Consider the following 18,126-nt stretch of genomic DNA (forward strand, 5'->3'; position numbering starts at 1 on the left):
CTGAGTCCAGGTCACATGGGGGCAGGTTGCTTTCTGTTTCTCACTCAGTAGTTGGCTCAACCAGCCCACTTGGGGCCCTGGGACACAGCCCAGAAATCTTTAAAGTTCCCTGTCAGTGTTTGTTTTTTAAAGGGCATGTGATCTGGGGGAGAATGGATACATGTATATGTATGACTGAGTCCCTTTACTGTCCACCTGAAACTATCACCACACTGTTAATTGGCTATACTTTAAAAAAATACTTGTGAAGTTTGCATGCTACCTTTAACGCACAAACTATTGTTTCCTACATGTAAGTTACATTTATGCTCTGATGCACCAGCTTTCTCTTGACCTGCCCAGCACTGGAGTGGAACTGTGTGCTCCCAGTGGCACATGTAATCTTCTTAGTGGCACGTGGAGCCACAGGATGGCCAGGCCAGGAGACTCCTGGAACCTGGCTGGCCCTTGAGTCCAGGTCCACACATCTTCCCTTCTCAATCCAGGTTCCAGCAACACTAAACTTTCCCCTTCTTACACAAACTAGTCCTTTTGCAAATGCTATTTATTTCCTTCTGTTTGCTGGGATGTCCTCTTCCCAGTGTTTCATGAAGCTAAGAGTTCAATAATGAATAAACGGTCATTTTCATTTTTTCAGTCTGTTTGGATCCCAGTCTGTTCAGTCTCCTACAAAAGGAGACTATCTCCTAGGATGATTGGTTTAGCACCAAATCCAAAACAGTAACAGCATCTTCTGTGAAAGATTAAATCATGGGTTCAGTAAAGAATATCCCCACCTTTTCACAGGGTAAGCATGGAGTTGAGAGTTTATGATTAGCCCCCCAGGGTATTTTCTTGTAGGAAAGATTCTCATAAAGAAACTTAGTAGTAATTGGAAACGCTTAAGGACATTCTGCATCAACAGAAAGATTGAGCTTTTTTAAAACTTCTCTTAGATTTAGCTCAAACAAGCAATGACTTAATAAGGCAGAAACATTTGGGAGGTAGTCAGTAAAAATTGTGAATTAGGACCAGGATAATCAAATGTATTATATATTCAATAAGATTCACCTCCCGTTAATGTCACATAAGGGTTTACATACCAGGAACTTTCTCCAGGAGGATTTTTAAGGCAATGAAGGTACTCCGTATCATACTGTAATTGTGGACACATCATGATACATTTGTCCAGACCCACAGAATGTACAGCATGGAGCGTGAACCCTGGTGTAAACTGTGGACTTCAGGGGAAATGATGTGTGTGTGCTGCTTCATCAGATAGAAGAGATGCGCCATTCTGGTGAGAGATGTGACGGCGGGGGTAGTCGGGTATATACAGGGGTGTGTGAGAAATATCACTGCCTTCCTCCCAATTTTGCTGTGAACTTAAAACTGCTCTGAAAAATAAAGTCTTTTTAAAAAAGCGTATTCTTTAAGTAAAAATGTAAATCAAACTAAACCAAACCTGACTGTTAGCCTATAATATAGAAAATGTTCCTCTGGCAGAGTCCCCTGTGCCAAAACTGCCCTTCCCAGCTTCATCCCTTCATGTCCTGGTGCTGAAGAGAAGGCAGCTCCCTTCCTTTCTCTGTGGGGGGCATGGCCTGCGCCTTGACGGGCAAGTCAAGGAGGGAAGACCAGCGCTGGCTCAATCCCCTTCCCCTTCACCTGGGAGCAGGTGAGCTCTCTCCAGAAGAGGCACTGAGGACCATACCTATTCCACGGGGGTCTTGTGCTGTTGACAAGGCCTGGGACCTGCAGGCCTGGGACAATGCCGAGTTGTAAACTCGGTTATTACAAAAGGGGTCTGACAGCCCGCAGCAGCAGAATCGCAGCTCTGAGCACTGAGAGAGGTTTTCTGTGCTCTGAGAGGAGAATGCTGCCTTCTCCTGTCCCAGGCCCCTGGGGCATGCATGCCAACTGGACAGGAGTTAACTGACCACATCAGGATGACGCAGCCCTGACGTGTGAACGCTTGACACCATTTATGAAGCACCCTTTTTGCCTAAGGGCACTGTCCCTTCAAAGACCTTCTCTCTACTTGTCCTCCGGTTAGAGTGATGGGACCAGCATTCTCCTAGCAGGGACCCTGAGCAGTGCTGACAGCACCCTTCCTAAAAGAGTACCTACCAGAGCATCTTCCTTAAGAAAGTTCCAGAACACCCGTTCCCATGTCTCACCTAAGAACAGACTGGGACCTCTGTTTTTAAATCCAACCCATGGTGGATTCATGTTGATGTAAGGCAAAACCAATACAATATTGTAAAGAAATTAGCCTCTAATTAAAATAAATAAATTTAAATTAAAAAAAATAAATCCAAGGGAAACTTTAAAAAAAGACAAAGAAAAATCACTGCCATATGCAGAATATACCAGACTTCATGTACTAATGTGCTTTCCTTGTGAAAATCTTCCATGTTTGGAAATAGTATGGTTAAGGTACTAACTGTAAATTATAAATAACTTATCCTGCAAAAAGCTGGGCATGTTCTCTGATAAAATGAAGAGAGAAATCACACTGATAAATAGCTAGGTGATCTGGTTTCCGCGAGGGTCAGGATGTGACTTTGGCCCACTCTTATATTATTAAAGAGCAGGAAACATAAAACCAATTCCTGCAGCAAGAAGCTGCCGCGTCCGCAAGTTACAAGCTGCTCAAGGAGCCCACAGGCTGCTGCAAGAAACCTGGGGAAGGGATAAGTATCTACTACTCTGAAAAGAGGAATCTATTTTAATACTTAATCTCTATGGCTGAACCTGCTCTCATAGCTGCATTGCAAAATGGCACCGTGATAACTTCTACTTTGGAAGAAAATGAAAACTAAAGATAAAACTGGAGGAATATGTTCAGTTTGAAAACATTTTTCAAAATAATGTTTTTAGTTTTCAAGCAGATATTCTGTCTCTCCTTGTGCATTTATAAAACCAGACCTGTGTGTAATGTAAGATAGGATCTGCGGGTCCATTTTCTTTAAAAAAAAAAAAAAAATGTAACTAGACTGATGGAAGTCATGGTTTCACACATGTACACTTATTCACAAACTCATTAACTCGTACACATTCAATGTGGCAGCTTTTATAGGTTAATCATACTTCAATACAGTGATTTGCTAAAACATAACTAGAAATTGAGCCCAAATATTAATATAATAATAGTGAGTAAACCGTAATACATTCATTGATAAAATTAAGTTCAGTTCAGTTGCTCAGTTGTGTCCGACTCTTTGGGACCCCCTGGACTGCAGCATACCAGGCCTCCCTGACCATCATCAACTCCCAGAGTTTACTCAAACTCATGTCCATTGAGTCGGTGATGGCATCCAACCATCTCATCCTCTGTCATCCCCTTCTCCTCCCGCATTCAATCTTTTCCAGCATCAGGGTCTTTTCAAATGAATCAGTTTTTTGCATCAGGTGGCCAAAGTATTGAAGTTTCATCTTCAACATCAGTCCTTCCAATGAATATTCAGGACTGATTTCTTTTAGGATGGATTGGTTGTATCTCCTTGCAGCCCAAGAGACTCACAAGAGTCTTCTCCAACACCACAGTTCAAAAGCATCAATTCTTTGGCACTCAGCTTTCTATGCTTCAACTCTCACATCCATACATGACCACTGGAAAAACCATAGCCTTGACTAGATGGATCTTTGTTGGCAAAGTAATGTCTCTGCTTTTTAATATGGTACCTAGATTGGTCATAACTTTCCTTCCAAGGAGAAAGTGTCTTTTAATTTCATGGCTGCAGTCACCACCTGCAGTGATTTTGGAGCCCCAAAAAAGAAAGTCTATCACTGTTTCTACTGTTTCCCCATCTATTTGCCATAAAGTGATGGAACCAGATACCATGATCTTAGTTTTCTGAATGTTGAGCTTTAAACCAGCTTTTTCAATCTCCTCTTTCACTTTCATCAAGAGGCTCTTTAGCTCTTCTTTGCTTTCTGCCATAAGGGTGGTGTTATCTGCATATCTGAGGTTATTGATATTTCTCCTGGCAATCCTGATTCCAGCTTGTGCTTCCTCCAGCCCAGCGTTTCTCATGATGTACTCTGCATAGAAGTTAAATAAGCAGGGTGACAATATACAGCCTTGACATACTCCTTTCCTTATTTGGAACCAGTGTGCTGTTCCATGTCCAGTTCTAACTGTTGCTTCCTGACCTGCATATAGATTTCTCAAGAGGCAGGTCAGGTGGTCTGGTATTCCCATCTCTTTCAGAATTTTCCACAGTTTATTGTGATCCACACAGTCAAAGGCTTTGGCATAGTCAATAAAGCAGAAATAGATGTTTTTCTGGAACTCTCTTGCTTTTTCTATAATCTAACGGATCTTGGCAACTTGATCTCTGTTTCCTCTGCCTTTTCTAAAATCAACTTGAACATCTGAAAGTTCATGGTTCATGTACTGCTGAAGCCTGGCTCACATGCACCTAACCCTATGATAATATGGCCTGCTTCCCAAGTTTCAGTGAGAAAAGTCCACTTAGGACAGAGGTCACTCTGTAAAAGAAGAAACACAGACACTCCAGAAACCTGTGCATTTCTGGCATGACCCTACCCACAGGAACTCCTCCCTTCTATGGATGCTGGGCCACAGGAATCCAATGTGGGTCTTAACTTCTGGCTCCGGGGCCCCTCTGCTGGGAGGCAGCCACAAGGAGGCCCCCGCAGAGGAGCATGTCCTAGTGTTCCCCAATAGTATCACTTTGAAAAGCTGTTTTGCATCACCTCCTAGAGGTAAAGACATTGTATCCTAGGAAAATATTAAGGCCAGGAGCAATGTTCCTCAAATTTTTGTGTACACGGTGCATAAAATAATTTTAAAAACCTGTGAACCCCTTTGCTCCAGTAAATCATTACCTGAAATTTCCTTTATAAAACTAAAGCAGTTGCAAAGGATGCAATTTTAAGTAGAATCAGAATATTTTAACATAAAACTGTTATATCACTCTTTTCAATGTATCGATGAGAATAAAAACACCCAGAGTGATGTGGTTATCCATTATCCATTTTTAAAATTCTCGAGAAAACGATTTTTGAAGATTTAAATATTTTACATAATTTCTTACCTCCCTTGGTCTCCTAGAAATGCAGGTCCCATTCACTCTTGTTTCAGAATCATACAAAAATATTTTTGTGCTTGAATGTCTTTATAATTGATCACTCTATAATATTCTACATAATAAAGTGTATAAACATTTAGATAGAATTGTTTCCTGTGACTTTGTTAAATTTTTAAATTACAGATTGAGCTAATAACAGTAGTACAAAAATGATTAAACAATGTGATTATGATCCATTTTGATAAATATCAAACATCATATCAGAATTCTATTAGCATTGCTCAGTCGCTTCAGTTGTGTCCGACTCTGTGCGACCCCACAGACAGCAGCCCACAAGGCTCCCCCATCCCTGGGATTCTCCAGGCAAGAACACTGGAGTGGGTTGCCATTTCCTTCTCCAGGAAGATTAGCATTAAAAACTATTAGCATTAAAAACTATTAAAATTCTATTAGTATCAATACTCTGGAACATTATAAATGCTTTCATTGTATCTTTTACAGCTGAGAAGGGATGGGAAACAAGTCAGTCTGTGACCTTGGCTACAGGCACTTTGATAGGGAGATCAGGTCTAACCCTAAACCTAATCCTACTGCTGCTGCTGCTGCTAAGTCGCTTCAGTCGTGTCCAACTCTGTGCAATCCCATAGATGGCAGCCCATGAGGCACCCCCGTCCCTGGGATTCTCCAGGCAAGAACACTGGAGTGGGTTGCCATTTCCTTCTCCAATGCATGAAAGTGAAAAGTGAAAGTGAAGTTGCTGAGTCTTGTCCGACTCTTAGCGACCCCGTGGATTGCGGCCCACCAGGCTCCTGCATCTATGGGATTTTCCAGGCAAGAGTGCTGGAGTGGGGTGCCATTGCCTTCTCCAACCCTAACCCTAACCATAACCCTAATTTAGCTTGGGTGGTGGGTGTGACCTTGGCTACAGGCACCTTGACAGGCAGATCAGCTCTCAGTAAGGATTCAGGTGGAAATCGAGGGTTTGGAAATTGATTCCCGTCAATGTCAACTCCATGCGTCCGGCTGTATCCCTTCATGTAAGCTTGTACTGTTTTCATCTGGAACGTTGCTAAGTGGTTGCAGTCACACCTCTGACAGTCAGTCTGTAAGTGGATCTGAGGATGGTCCCTCAGGGGTTGTCCCCAGCTGTGCTATGTCAGGGCCTGCGGGGCTGGCCCTGCCCCAGGTGGCAGTCACCTACCTGGAGTCGGCTTGTAGGCCTGAGACCTCCCTCCTTTCTGAGCCCACCTCCAACAGGAGTGAGCTGTGCAGCTCCCAGGATCAGGGTGAGTGTGCTGAGCTCGCTGGCACCCAGCCGGGAGGGTGAGACCCTGCAGGTTGTTCCTAGGCCCAGATTTACACCCCGAGGCCTTGCACACTGCACTGTGGCACCTCCCCCCACTGGCCCTGGCCGGACCCTCACCTCCCGTTGACCACACTTCTCTTCTCCAGCCCGCTGGGCAGCACGACGGTCATGGCCACCACCCCGTCGTCCAGCGAATGCTTTCTGCTGAGCTGGTTCTGTGGGGGCCCGGGGGATGCTCTGCGAGGAGATCTCTGTCCACTGTGCAAGTTGGGGGTGGCAGGCTTCCCAGGAGGCGGGGGAGCGCGAGCCTTCATCTTCCTCCTGGAAAGGCGGCAAGAGGAAGGATGAGTTAGGTGGCAGCTTCCGACCTGAAGTCAACAAAGCTGTTGACAGCCAGCAGTTTCTAAGGACCCTTCCCCCTCATCGTTCATTCTTGCAATTATTTAGGGCCTTCTGGGTCACAGGAACTTTTAAAAATCAGTATATTACAACAAGGACCTACTGTAGAGCACAGGGAACTGTGTTCAATATCTTGTAATAACCTAAAGCCAAAATAATCTGAAAAAGAAAACATGTGTGTATGTATAACTTAATCACTTTGCTGGGCACCTGAAACATTGTAAATCAAATATACTTCAATAAAAAAATCAATATATTGCCACTCTTCAACACTAAGAGAAAATGGACAACTAAGCAGAGTGGAGAGCACGTTTTTATAATTGAAGTAGAGTTGGTTTACAGTGCTGTGTTAATTTCAGCTGTACCAGCAAAGCGAGGCTCAGTCATACATGGAATGCATTCGTTTTCGTCTTCTTTTCCATTATTCAACAGGATGTTGAATATAGTTCCGTGTTACACAATAGTTATCCATTCTACACATAAAAGCTTACATATCTGCTAGTGCTGACCACCCACTCCATCCTTCCCCCTTCCTCCTCCCCCTTGGCAGATACCAGTCTGTTCCCTATGGAGAATTCATTTTGAAAGTACATATTCCTGGAAAGAAACAGCCTAAAGCGTGTTCCCCTCTTGGGATGGGTTGGTGTGGAAGAATCTGTTTGGACCAGTCCTTTCTGAACCATTGAGTGGGTCACAAATTCCAGCTAATTAAGGGGGCTTCCCAGCTGGTCTATGTCACTCTAGCTGAAATCGCTGACCCAGCTCTGGATCCATGATTAGCTGAAGATCTGGAATCTATGAGTCCGTGATACTGAGAATGTGATGGGACTACGTTAAGATGAACGAAATTATCCAGAAAATCCACCAGACTGACACCCACAGGCACGGGCACTGTGGACAGAGGTGGCAGTTTTGAGGCAGGGGCTTTGATGATGTTTTAACACCCTCATCCTCTGTCGTCCCCTTCTCCTTCTGCCCTCAATCTTTCCCAGCATCAGGGTCTTTTCCAATGAGTCAGTTCTTTGCATCAGGTGGCCAAAGTATTGGAGTTTCAGCTTCAACATCAGTCCTTCCCATGAACACCCAGGGCCTTGTCCCAACCACCTCGCTCTTCTCCCATCTGCCCTCCTCCAGACTCCAGATGGAGGAGCCATGAAGAGGCTATGTGAGCCCTCAGTGATTAACTTCTGCACAGCAATGTGCCGGGGCATTCTGTCTCAAAGCACCAGACATCAGAATTCCATTTCTAGATATTTATCCTAAAGAAACATTCCCACAAGAATGCATTGTGGGAGGTTCAAAGATGCTCAGTACAATTTACAAAGGCAAACAAATATAAGATATTCTAACCGCAGGTCAAAAAGAGGGAATTTCAATAAATGACAGTATAAAAACAATGTTATACTGGTATTGCTTAAATATACTTTACTTTTAATTTTATTTTACATTGGGCTGTAGCTGGTTTATAATGTGCTTCAGGTACAGCCAAGTGTTTCAGTCATACGTACGTATGTTCTTTTTTCATTTTAGGTTATTAAGAAGAACGAACACTGCTATATAACACAGGGAGCCCATCCTGGGGTTCTGTGACAACTAGAGGGTGGGATGGGGCAGAGGCAGGAGGGAGGCTCAAGAGGGAGGGCATATATCTATATCTATATCTATATCTATTAGTTGTGGCTGATTCATGTTGTGCAGCAGAAACCAACAGAACATTGTAAAGCAATTGTGTATGTGTATCCTCAGTCACTTCAGTTACGTCCGACTCTTTGTGACCCCATGGACTGTAGCCTGCCAGGCTCCTCTGTCCATGAGATTTTCCCAGCAAGAATACTGAAGTGGGTTGCCAGACCCTCCTTCAGGAGATCTTCCTCATCCAGGGTTTGAACCCATGTCTCCTGTGTTGCAAGCAGATTCTTTACTGCTGAGCCCCTGGGGAAGCTCACAAAGCAATTATCCTCCAATTAAAAAGAATACTGTCCAAATGACTATACTATCTACAGATTCAATGCAGGCAATCTACATATTTAATGCAATTCTTATCAAATTGCTAGTGGCATTTTCCACAGAACTAGAACAATAAATTTTAAAATTTGTTTGGGGATGCAAAAGACCATGAATAGCCAAAGCAATTTTGAGAAAGATAAATAAGAGCTTGAGGAATCAGGCTTCCTGACTTTAGGCTATACTGCAAAGCTACAATAAACAAAACAGGGGAGGGAGGAGGGAGGAGGGTTCAGGATGGGGAACACAGGTATACCTATGGCAGATTCATTTCGATATTTGGCAAAACTAATACAATATTATAAAGTTTAAAAATAAAATATAATTAAAAAAATAAATAAACAAAACAATATGGTACTGGCACAAAAACAGAATTCTAGATCAGTGGTACAGGACAGAAAGCCCAGAAATGAACCCACACACCTACAGTCAGTTAATCTACAACTACGGTCAGTTAATCTACAACAAAAAAGGCAAGAATAATCAATGAAGAAAATACAGTCTTTTCAATAAATGGTGCTGGTAAAACTGGAGAAGTTAAGCAAAATACTTTAAACATATAAGTTGATGTTGTAAAATGTTAAATACAGACATTTTAGGAAAACAAACTTCAGAATCCTGTTTTGAGAAATACTGTTTATAAGAGAAATAAACATAGCAATAGACCATAAAACAGTCTAGAAAGACAGAGCAAAGATTTAGCAACAATGACATACAGGTGACGGGTACCATGACATTTGTTTTGCTATTTTCACTCCTATGCATTTCCTAATGTTTTCTATAGTATCACTTCTCTATATATTACTTGTAAAATGAAAGAGGTAATCTTAAAATGGGGGAAAACAGCAAGTGGGGTTCAGATGAGGCCTCAAAGCATCACCATTCATGCCACTGGTTAACACAAACCTTAGGAGTGACACTTGGGTCTCATCCTCTAACCTGACAAGTACGTATAAATTAATTCTCTTTTTTCTTATGAAAAAACCTTAGACCTACATCATATTTTTATGCTTTATTCTAATGTATTGCATATTTTTCCCTTTAAACTTACAGAAATAAAGTAGCAAACATATATTGCTCTAGCCTAAGGACTGTGTATAGTTAATTCATTTATTATTCACAATAACACTCCAGGGAGGGACTACCATTCCTGTTTTATAGATATGAAGTACAGGTACATCTTTCTCAGATTACAGACAATTTGGCTTCAGAGCCTGAAAATTTAACCAGTGCATTCTTCAACCACTATCAGGAAGACCAGATATTGGGGCGTTTTACAGATGAAAAAGTGAAGGCAGGGAGATAGGCTATATAAAACAGATAAACAGCAAGGATATACTGTGTAGCACAGGGAACTCTACTCAATATGTTGTAATAAGCAAGGAGATCAACCCAATTAATCCTAAAGGAAATCAACCCTGAATATTCATTGGAAAGACTGATGCTGAAGTTGAAGCTCCAGTACTTTGGCCACCTGATGTAAAGAGCCAACTCACTGGAAAAGACCCTGATGCTGGGAAAGATTGAGGCAGAAGGAGAAGGGAGAAACAGAGGATGAGATGGTTGGATGGTATCATCAACTCAATGGACATGAGTTTGAGCAAACTCCGGGAGATGGTAAGGGACAGGGAAGCCTGGCATGCTGCAGTCCATGGGGTCACAAAGAGTTGGACACAACTGAGCTACTGAGCAACAACAGGAAGGAAAAATTATATACACACACATATATATATATATGTATAACTGAATCACTTTTCACACCTGAAACTAACACAACTATATTTCAATTAAAAAAAAAAGAGAGAGAGAGAGAACTGCCTTGAACTCCTTCAAAGAATGCTGTTGAAAAGGAGGCATTTGGTCATTCACCTAACACTGAGATGGGAGCAAAAAAGACAGAAGCAATGTCCACTGCTCCAGGATTCCCCAGATAAATGATGTCCCCACTACCCTGAGTCAGCCCTCCCATCCCCAATTTCACTTCTTGCCACCACCCAACCAAGGCTTCATCACCGAGGTCTACACAAATGCAGTCTCTTTTTCACCCCACTCTCCTGCCACGCCACCCTTCGTTCCACAAACATGCGCTGAGTGTGACCATGGGGACCTTCATCTTTCCTGCCTTGCTCTGCACACAGCACCCCTGACTGCATGATGACAAAGCTGCCCAGAGAGGCTTCTGTGCTGGATTCTACAGATCCTGCACGCTGTAGTGTGCATGTGCGCGAGTGCACGTGTGTACACATGCAAGTTGGCCAACACTGAAAACACTAGAACGTTTCAGGTGAACAAAATGAATTTCTGACTCTTTTCGAAAAAAAGCAAAAATCAAAGATCTGATTGGGCCCTGAACACCTTCGAACAAAGCCCAGCTGAGTGTGTCCATCTGGACCCGTAGACTTCAGGCTATCACAGACTTGTCCCCTTCAGCTGTCAGGACATCCAAACCACAGCTTGAAAATCAGGGCTCTCCAAGTGTGGCAGGGAGGAAGCCAATTCTGATTTCATGTTGGAAACTGCTTCTTTGACTTGCTTTCCATTGCTTTTATTATTATAATCATACTCAATGCCTTGCCTGGAGGACCCTGCCCCTCTGCTTGACTGTAAACTAAAGTGCCTTTGTTCAACTCCTGGAGAGATGGTTGTCCCTGCCTACCTGCTAATAGGTGGGATTAACACACTCCTTCCAAAGGCTGGCCATTCCCTTGGAGATGCTGTGCAAGACTGAGGACCCTTTCACTTGACTTCCCCACTGCCTTTCCCTCTCTATTCTGCCTTTTGACTTTAGTTCCTCATTGCTTCTTTCTCTCTCTATAAAAAAACCTGGCATCCAGACCCTAATAAGATGGTTATTCTGAGGCGCTAGCCTACCACCTTCTCAGTCAGCTGGCTTTCCAAATAAAGTCTCTTCCTGGCCTCATCATCTCGTCTCTCAGATTCATCAGCCTGTCGTGGAGCGAGCAGAGCGAGCTTGGATTCAGTAACACACGAACCCTCAGTCCCGACCCCTCTCTGCTCTCCCCCACTCGGTTGGTGATGGGTCTCAGATCTCCGATCCTAGAAGCACGGACATCACTGATGGCTCTGCCTCACCATCTGACTGGTGGTTTTGTTCCTTTGAAGACACAGCTCAAAACCCTGTCTCCCGAGAATCCTCCAGGCGCTCCTGACCTCCAGACACACACGGCTGAGCTCAGGGGTCTCTAGCTGCCTGCAGAAGCACCTGGGAAGTTTAAAATGTGTTTACCTCTCACCGCGAACCAATCAAACCTGAGCCTCTCAGAGCTTGTTTACATTAACAATCAACATCTCTTGAGAACAGAGGCCCTTGTCTTAACATGAAAATGGCATATGGTTTTACCTGCAAATTTGTATTACTTGGCGAAAGCATCCGATAGAAAAATATACAGTTGATACATATTAATTTGTTCATAACTTTATGAGTCTGTTTTTATTTCACAGAAATAACATCTGCAGATTTTCAGCAGTGAACATGAAAAAGTTTCACACCAAGAGCAATGCCTGGGGTGCAGGTGGATTTGAGGAACTGACAACAGGCAGGACCCCACAGGGCCTGAGCACAGAATCTTTTCTGTGTCCCCTGCTTCTCGTTTGTAGGGAACAGACCCCAGCCTCCATGACCGTTCCTGATTTCCAAAGGGCAGATTCAGCCTGCTGCTAATCAGAGAAGGGAGGGAGCGAGGGGATATGGAGACACAGAGCAGCAGCCGATGAACAACATGCAGCTGGGGCAGGTCCCGGCTCTGCATCAGGGAGACGCAGGACAGTATCGTCGAGCTCTGTATGAAACCAAGTTCCCCAACAGATGGAAGATGCTGGCATTCTCCACTCCAGAGAAGACCAGCTGAGGCCAGATTAAGGAAACCAGAGAAGCTCATCAAAAGACCACCGAAGGCCAGATTAAAGGAGTACATGCCCTGCACACACTCTAGGTCTGCAACCTTGCCCTTGAATCATCGCGATAGAGCTCCTCACCAAGTCCTCCTGGGTAGAGACACACAGTTTTGAGGGGCACCGGCCTGCTGTGTCCCCCTTTGCCTGTGCGACTCCGTAGCCAGCAGCCCACCAGGCTCATCTGTCCCTGGGATTCTCCAGGCAAGAATTCTGGAGTGGGTTGCCATTTCCTTCTTCAGTGCATGCATGCATGAATCACTATACTGTATACCTGAAAGGAGCATGATATTATCAGTCAACTATGCTTCAATAGCAACAGAAAATAAATACAATAAAAATATACTTTGCCTCATCTGATCCTCATATTCTAAAGGATATGATCTCCAGTTCTCATTTTACAGCTGAAGAAACCATGCTCAGATGGGTTCTAAATGCACAGGTATCCCACAGATATTTGGGGAGTGCCTAAATGACTTTTGCAAGGTCACTGATAAAGTAGAAGGGAGCAGAGGGTGGTTTCATGTCTGTTTTGTCTGGAGGAGGGGCCTGGCAGCTGCAGGAAGAAGTTCCTGGTAAGAACACTGCCAAGGATCCAGATGATCCTGCAGCCAGTAGGGACCCTGAGGACTTGGGAGAACAGGCGAGGAGTCAGGTGAGAGGGGCAGCATCTGGGCACACATCAGATGGAAAAGCAAGGCTGGAGGCAGCAGTGCCAGCCCCAGGTTCACAGCACGGGGGCTGAAGTGGAGGCCAGGTGGGATGGGAGAGGACGCCAGGCAGAGAGGCCGTCAGGGAGGCAGCGGGCTCTGGGGTGGGGGACACTGCTCGGCAGCCAGACTCCAGCATGGAGCTCTACATGGGCCAGCAGAGGACTCGCCATTGGAGATGGCCAGAAACAGACTTTCGATGGGTTCAGCTCAAGATGACAATGGCACAACAGGAGCGCAAACGGGCAGAGGAAAGGGGCGACCCAGCTCTGAGGCCACACCAGGAGGCAGCGGAAAAGAGCACCTCTTGGGTCGTTCTGAGTATCCGTCTGGGTCTGGGCTATCTCAGGGGAGTCCCCCCTTCCTGGACCTCAGTTTCCAGGTTGGTAAACTGAAAGCTGGATGGTAGGACTTCCAGTTCTAATAGACCAAATCACAGAAAAATATAGACCCAAGCTACCACCATTATATAAAATTAAACTAAGCAGTAGTCAGGGTTAAGATGGCCAGCATCAAAAAACAAACAACAGAAAAGAAGTGATGGTGAGGATGTGGAGAAATTAAAAGCCCTGTGCACTGTTGGCTGGAATGCACACTGGTGAAGCCACTGTGTAAAACAGTCTGGAGATTCCTCAAAAAATCAAAATTGGAACTAGCACATGACCAAGCAACCCCAGTTCTGGGTATATACCCCAAAATAACTGAAAATAAAGACTTGAAGAGATTATTTGCATACCCATGTTCAGAGCAACATTATTCACAATAACCAAAAGGTGAAAACAACTCGAGTCTGTCAACAGATGAATGAATAAATGAATGAAATGTGAATTCATTAATAAATGAATGAAAATGAAAATGTGGCAAATACACATTATGGAATACTATCCAGCCTTTGAAAGGAAGAAAATTCTGACACATGTTAAAAGGTGAATGAATCTTGAGGACATTATGCAAGTGAATAATATGCCAGTCAGAAGGACACAGATGGCATGATTCCACTTATAGAAGGAACACAGGGCAGTCAAGTTCATAGAGACAGAAAATAGAATGGTGGTTACCATGGGGAGAGACGGGCAGTTTTACCTAATGGGTTTACACAGTTTTTGTTTAACAGAGTTCCAGTTTGGTAGATGGTTCCAGATGAAAAAAAGTTCTGGAGATGATTGGACAACAATGTGAAAGCACTTTACATTCCTGAACTGCATGCTCGCACACGGCCAAACAGTGGTCAATTTCATGTTGTGTGACTGTACCACAATGTAATCATGACCATTACCTCCTAACAAGACCACATCTCATCATAACAAAATGAAGTTTGCTTCCTCATCTTTGTGAGTCTTCCTGCCAAGACTCTCTTTCTTGGGCACCCCTCAGTCTCTGCCTCTCGTGTCCCTCTGCCCAAGAGCAGCTTCTCTGGCTGAGCACACTGGAGGGCAAGGCAGAAAATGTAGGACCTGACGCGGTGGGGGCTCACGGGCCCCTTAGAGGAAGGGAAGGAAGGGGAGAAGCTGGATCCACCCACGGGAGGGAGCCCTGCCGGGAGCAGGGGGCTGAGAAGGGGTTAGAGCGATGAGACCTCTCCGCAGCCTCCCTCTTTGAACCCCTGCATCCCAGAAGCAGCACAACGCCTCGGGCTTGTGTGTCCAAGGGAGTGACCATGGGCCAGTTCAATAGCAGGAGCTGCCCAGGCGCACGGACGCCCCAGGCTCCTCCGATCGTAAGCAGCATCTCCCCATAACACAGCACCACCAGCCTTCTCTACCCAGCAGGGGCCCCTGTTCTTCCCACAAGCCTGAGTGACCCTCGCTTGGTCCAGGGAAGCCCAGGTCAGGTCCAGTAGCTGGTTCCTCCCTGGAGAGTCTGTGCAGATGCTGGGCAGTGAGGGCCGCCTGAGTCTAGAAGCAGATGGCAGTCAGAGGGCTGAGCTTTTGCCCCAGTCTGAGGACCCTGCTGAAGCCGGGACTCAGGGCCTGGCCCCTCCTGGGTGCCCCCTGGGGGGCTCTTCAGGGCCTGAGTCACTGAGCAAGCAACTTACCTTCCCAGTGCTCCCTCCCAGACAAGCAGCTGGGAGTGCCCGGGCAGGAAGGACTTAGTAAATGAAAAAAAAAAAAAAAAAATTCTGGCATCTCAAATGTTATCAACCAGAGTTCCAAGCGGTTATATCTTAAAATCATCACACAGTCATTGCCTAAACGTCAGGAGCAGGCCTGCGAGTTCCCACACCAGCGGGATTGCAGTCAGCTGGTTCTTACACTCAGAGCCCTTCAACTTGAAGCAGGAGGCACAGATGCTCCCCCTAAAGCCAGACGATCCTAGATGGTGTGGGCTGTGTGTCTAACACTGTCTGGACTCTGAGTGCAAATCCCAGGGCCCGGTCCAGACAGCTGAGTTAAAACCTAACTCCACAGGCCTCAGCCAGCGCCCAGCCAGGATGGAGGAGCCGGGCAGCACGGCTGCAGTCTCAGAAGAGAAAGTCCACATGCCTCTCCACTCCCTGAGCAGAGTCCAAGGTGCTCTGCTCTGTGTCACTATCCATGGACGGTGATGCTGATGCCAGCTCAGCTGAATGACAAGCCTGTACGATACCTGCCTGTGCACCCTGGCGGCAGCCTGGGCAGGAAGCAGGGCGAACAGCATTGCCTGAAAGGGATTCCAAAGAGCAACCAGGCACACCCGCTCCTCCTGGGCCTGGCCCACTGGTGAAGCCAGCTTGGGATAAACAGACCTGTGGATGCTGCAGGCAGAAGGGAGTCGCCCATCCCTCTCAAGAGCCTTTCCAAGCATGATGTTTGCTTCCTGCTGGAAGAGGCAGAAAGTTGGACACAAGCTGCCCTGGTTCTTGGGTCAGGTCACTTCCAGTGGCACCTGGTTCCTCCTGCCAGCAGCTGGAGGAGGCCTCTGCTCACCTCGAGGGAAGGAGCAGCTGGAGGCTGCCAGGCGCTCCCCACCAGAAGCAGCCCAGGAGCCCGGGGGTGTTCCAAAGGCCCCACCCAGCCTCCCAAACCTGATGCTGCGTTGAGTCACCTCCCAGTGGGCCTTGACTGCAGTAAAGAATTCAGAGATCTGGGGAGCACAGTTTCAAGGAAGCATCAAAGGAAGGGGGCAGAAGAGCAGGGTTTTAATTATGACATCATCAAACATCATTTTGCACACTTAGATTTAACTTCTCCTATGAGCAATGCCACATGTGTCTGGAAAGACAGTCATCCACTGACAAATAGTTAGGGGCCCCATCACATCCCAGGGCCATCCTAAGATTGACAATTGCAGCTGGAAGTCACCCTCCACAAGCTCGTGGTCCCCAAGGGTGGACATCAGCTCACGAGACACAGAAAGAAGGATGGTAGAACCACAAGGGCAAGGAAGGTAAGATGTGTTCTACAAGGATTACACAGGTCTCTCAATTTAGACAGAGTTCACCATGTTTCTGGAAATGATTTGTGAGTGGTGATAAGAAAATAAGACAGAGGTGGCAAGAAAAAGTGGGCATGAGGCTGTCCCCAGCAAGGAGGTTAATTTTGAGGGTGCCAAGGTAGGGAGGGCTTGGGATGTAGGGCCATTTCAGGAATCTGGCATGTGGTAAGGTGTGGGGATAAGTACAGGCTGGGGTACAGAGGACCTGGGGAGTATGGAGCAGGAGGACTTTGAGTATTTCCTATGAACAATGAGGAACAAATCAGACTCTGCCCACAAGGTGACTCACACATGCACACACACACATGCACACCTGTGCACACACCCATGCACACACCCCACATGCATACCTGCATACACAACACACCACACACATACACATGTGCACACATGCATGCATAGCTCTGAGAGGCTAAGTTCATGAACAAGTGCAAATTTAAGGCAGCTGACCATCAGATCCAAAGGATAAATTCCACTGTCAAGAGAAACAACAAGAGAGGAACAGGGGCTGGAAAGAATCAGGGGCAGGAAGATCCATGTGAGCAGGACTGAAGGGAAGTCGGCTGTTGTTAGAACAGCTCCACGTGGGCAAGGACTCTGCATGCCAGGCGTCAGCAGCCGGGCTGAGGTGAGGACGGGGGTGCCGGGTTGTCTGATGGAAACACGCTAAAAGCACGCAGACAGGTGTGCAGACATTCCTGAGAAGACGCACTCAAAGGCAGCTGTGGCGCTTCCCCTCCTCCACACCCCACCCTAAAGTGGGGGCGTCCTGCCCCCAGCAGCCTCCAGTCGGGTCTGGGGGTGGATGCTGTATTTCCTTTTGTGCCCAGGTGTCTGTGAGCTGCGCTGTTGGAGGTAAAGGTGAGGACACGAAGGCACAGGTGTGTGTGTGGGGGGTGGGGTGGGGTGGGGGTGGGCGTGCGGTTGTGATGGCCAAGACTCAGGTTCTGTATCTGTAGCCCAGGACCCACTCCATAAGGACTCTGGGTCCTTAGGTTCCCTTAGGTTCCACTGGGTTCCCTTAGGACAAAAGGGAACCAAGTCAAGCACCTCCAAAGGGACGTCAAACCAAGTCAAGTGCCTCCAAATTTGCCACCTGGGGAGCCCTTAATTAGCTGTGTGCATGGTTAAACAGGCAATGAGGACTATTTCATTTAACTGCTTTTTAGTTTCATGTTTGGATACATTATGAAATCAATCCATCAAATTAATGGCTTCTGGTTATTTGCATTAAAAATAAAAGCAATAAGTTGGACAGAAAAAGACAAATACAGGATATCGATTATGTGTGGACTTTAAAAAAAGGATACAAATGAACTTATCTCAAAACAGAAATAGATTC

The 18,126-nt window shown here is 45.8% G+C and overlaps 1 protein-coding gene across 3 annotated transcripts in view; it reads right to left on the minus strand.

The window, feature by feature from the left end:
* The window catches only part of COBL (cordon-bleu WH2 repeat protein), a 299,076-nt gene that overhangs the window by 186,393 nt on the left and 94,557 nt on the right, over nucleotides 1-18,126 (minus strand). For all 3 annotated transcript variants that reach the window (XM_027540263.1, XM_027540264.1, XM_027540262.1), the window contains exon 2: nucleotides 6,463-6,666. In XM_027540263.1, coding sequence (XP_027396064.1) covers nucleotides 6,463-6,666 — 204 coding nt within the window. The remainder of the gene's footprint in view (nucleotides 1-6,462; nucleotides 6,667-18,126) is intronic.

This window comes from Bos indicus x Bos taurus, chromosome 4, assembly GCF_003369695.1.
Source record: "Bos indicus x Bos taurus breed Angus x Brahman F1 hybrid chromosome 4, Bos_hybrid_MaternalHap_v2.0, whole genome shotgun sequence".
NCBI classification, from domain to species: domain Eukaryota; kingdom Metazoa; phylum Chordata; class Mammalia; order Artiodactyla; family Bovidae; genus Bos; species Bos indicus x Bos taurus.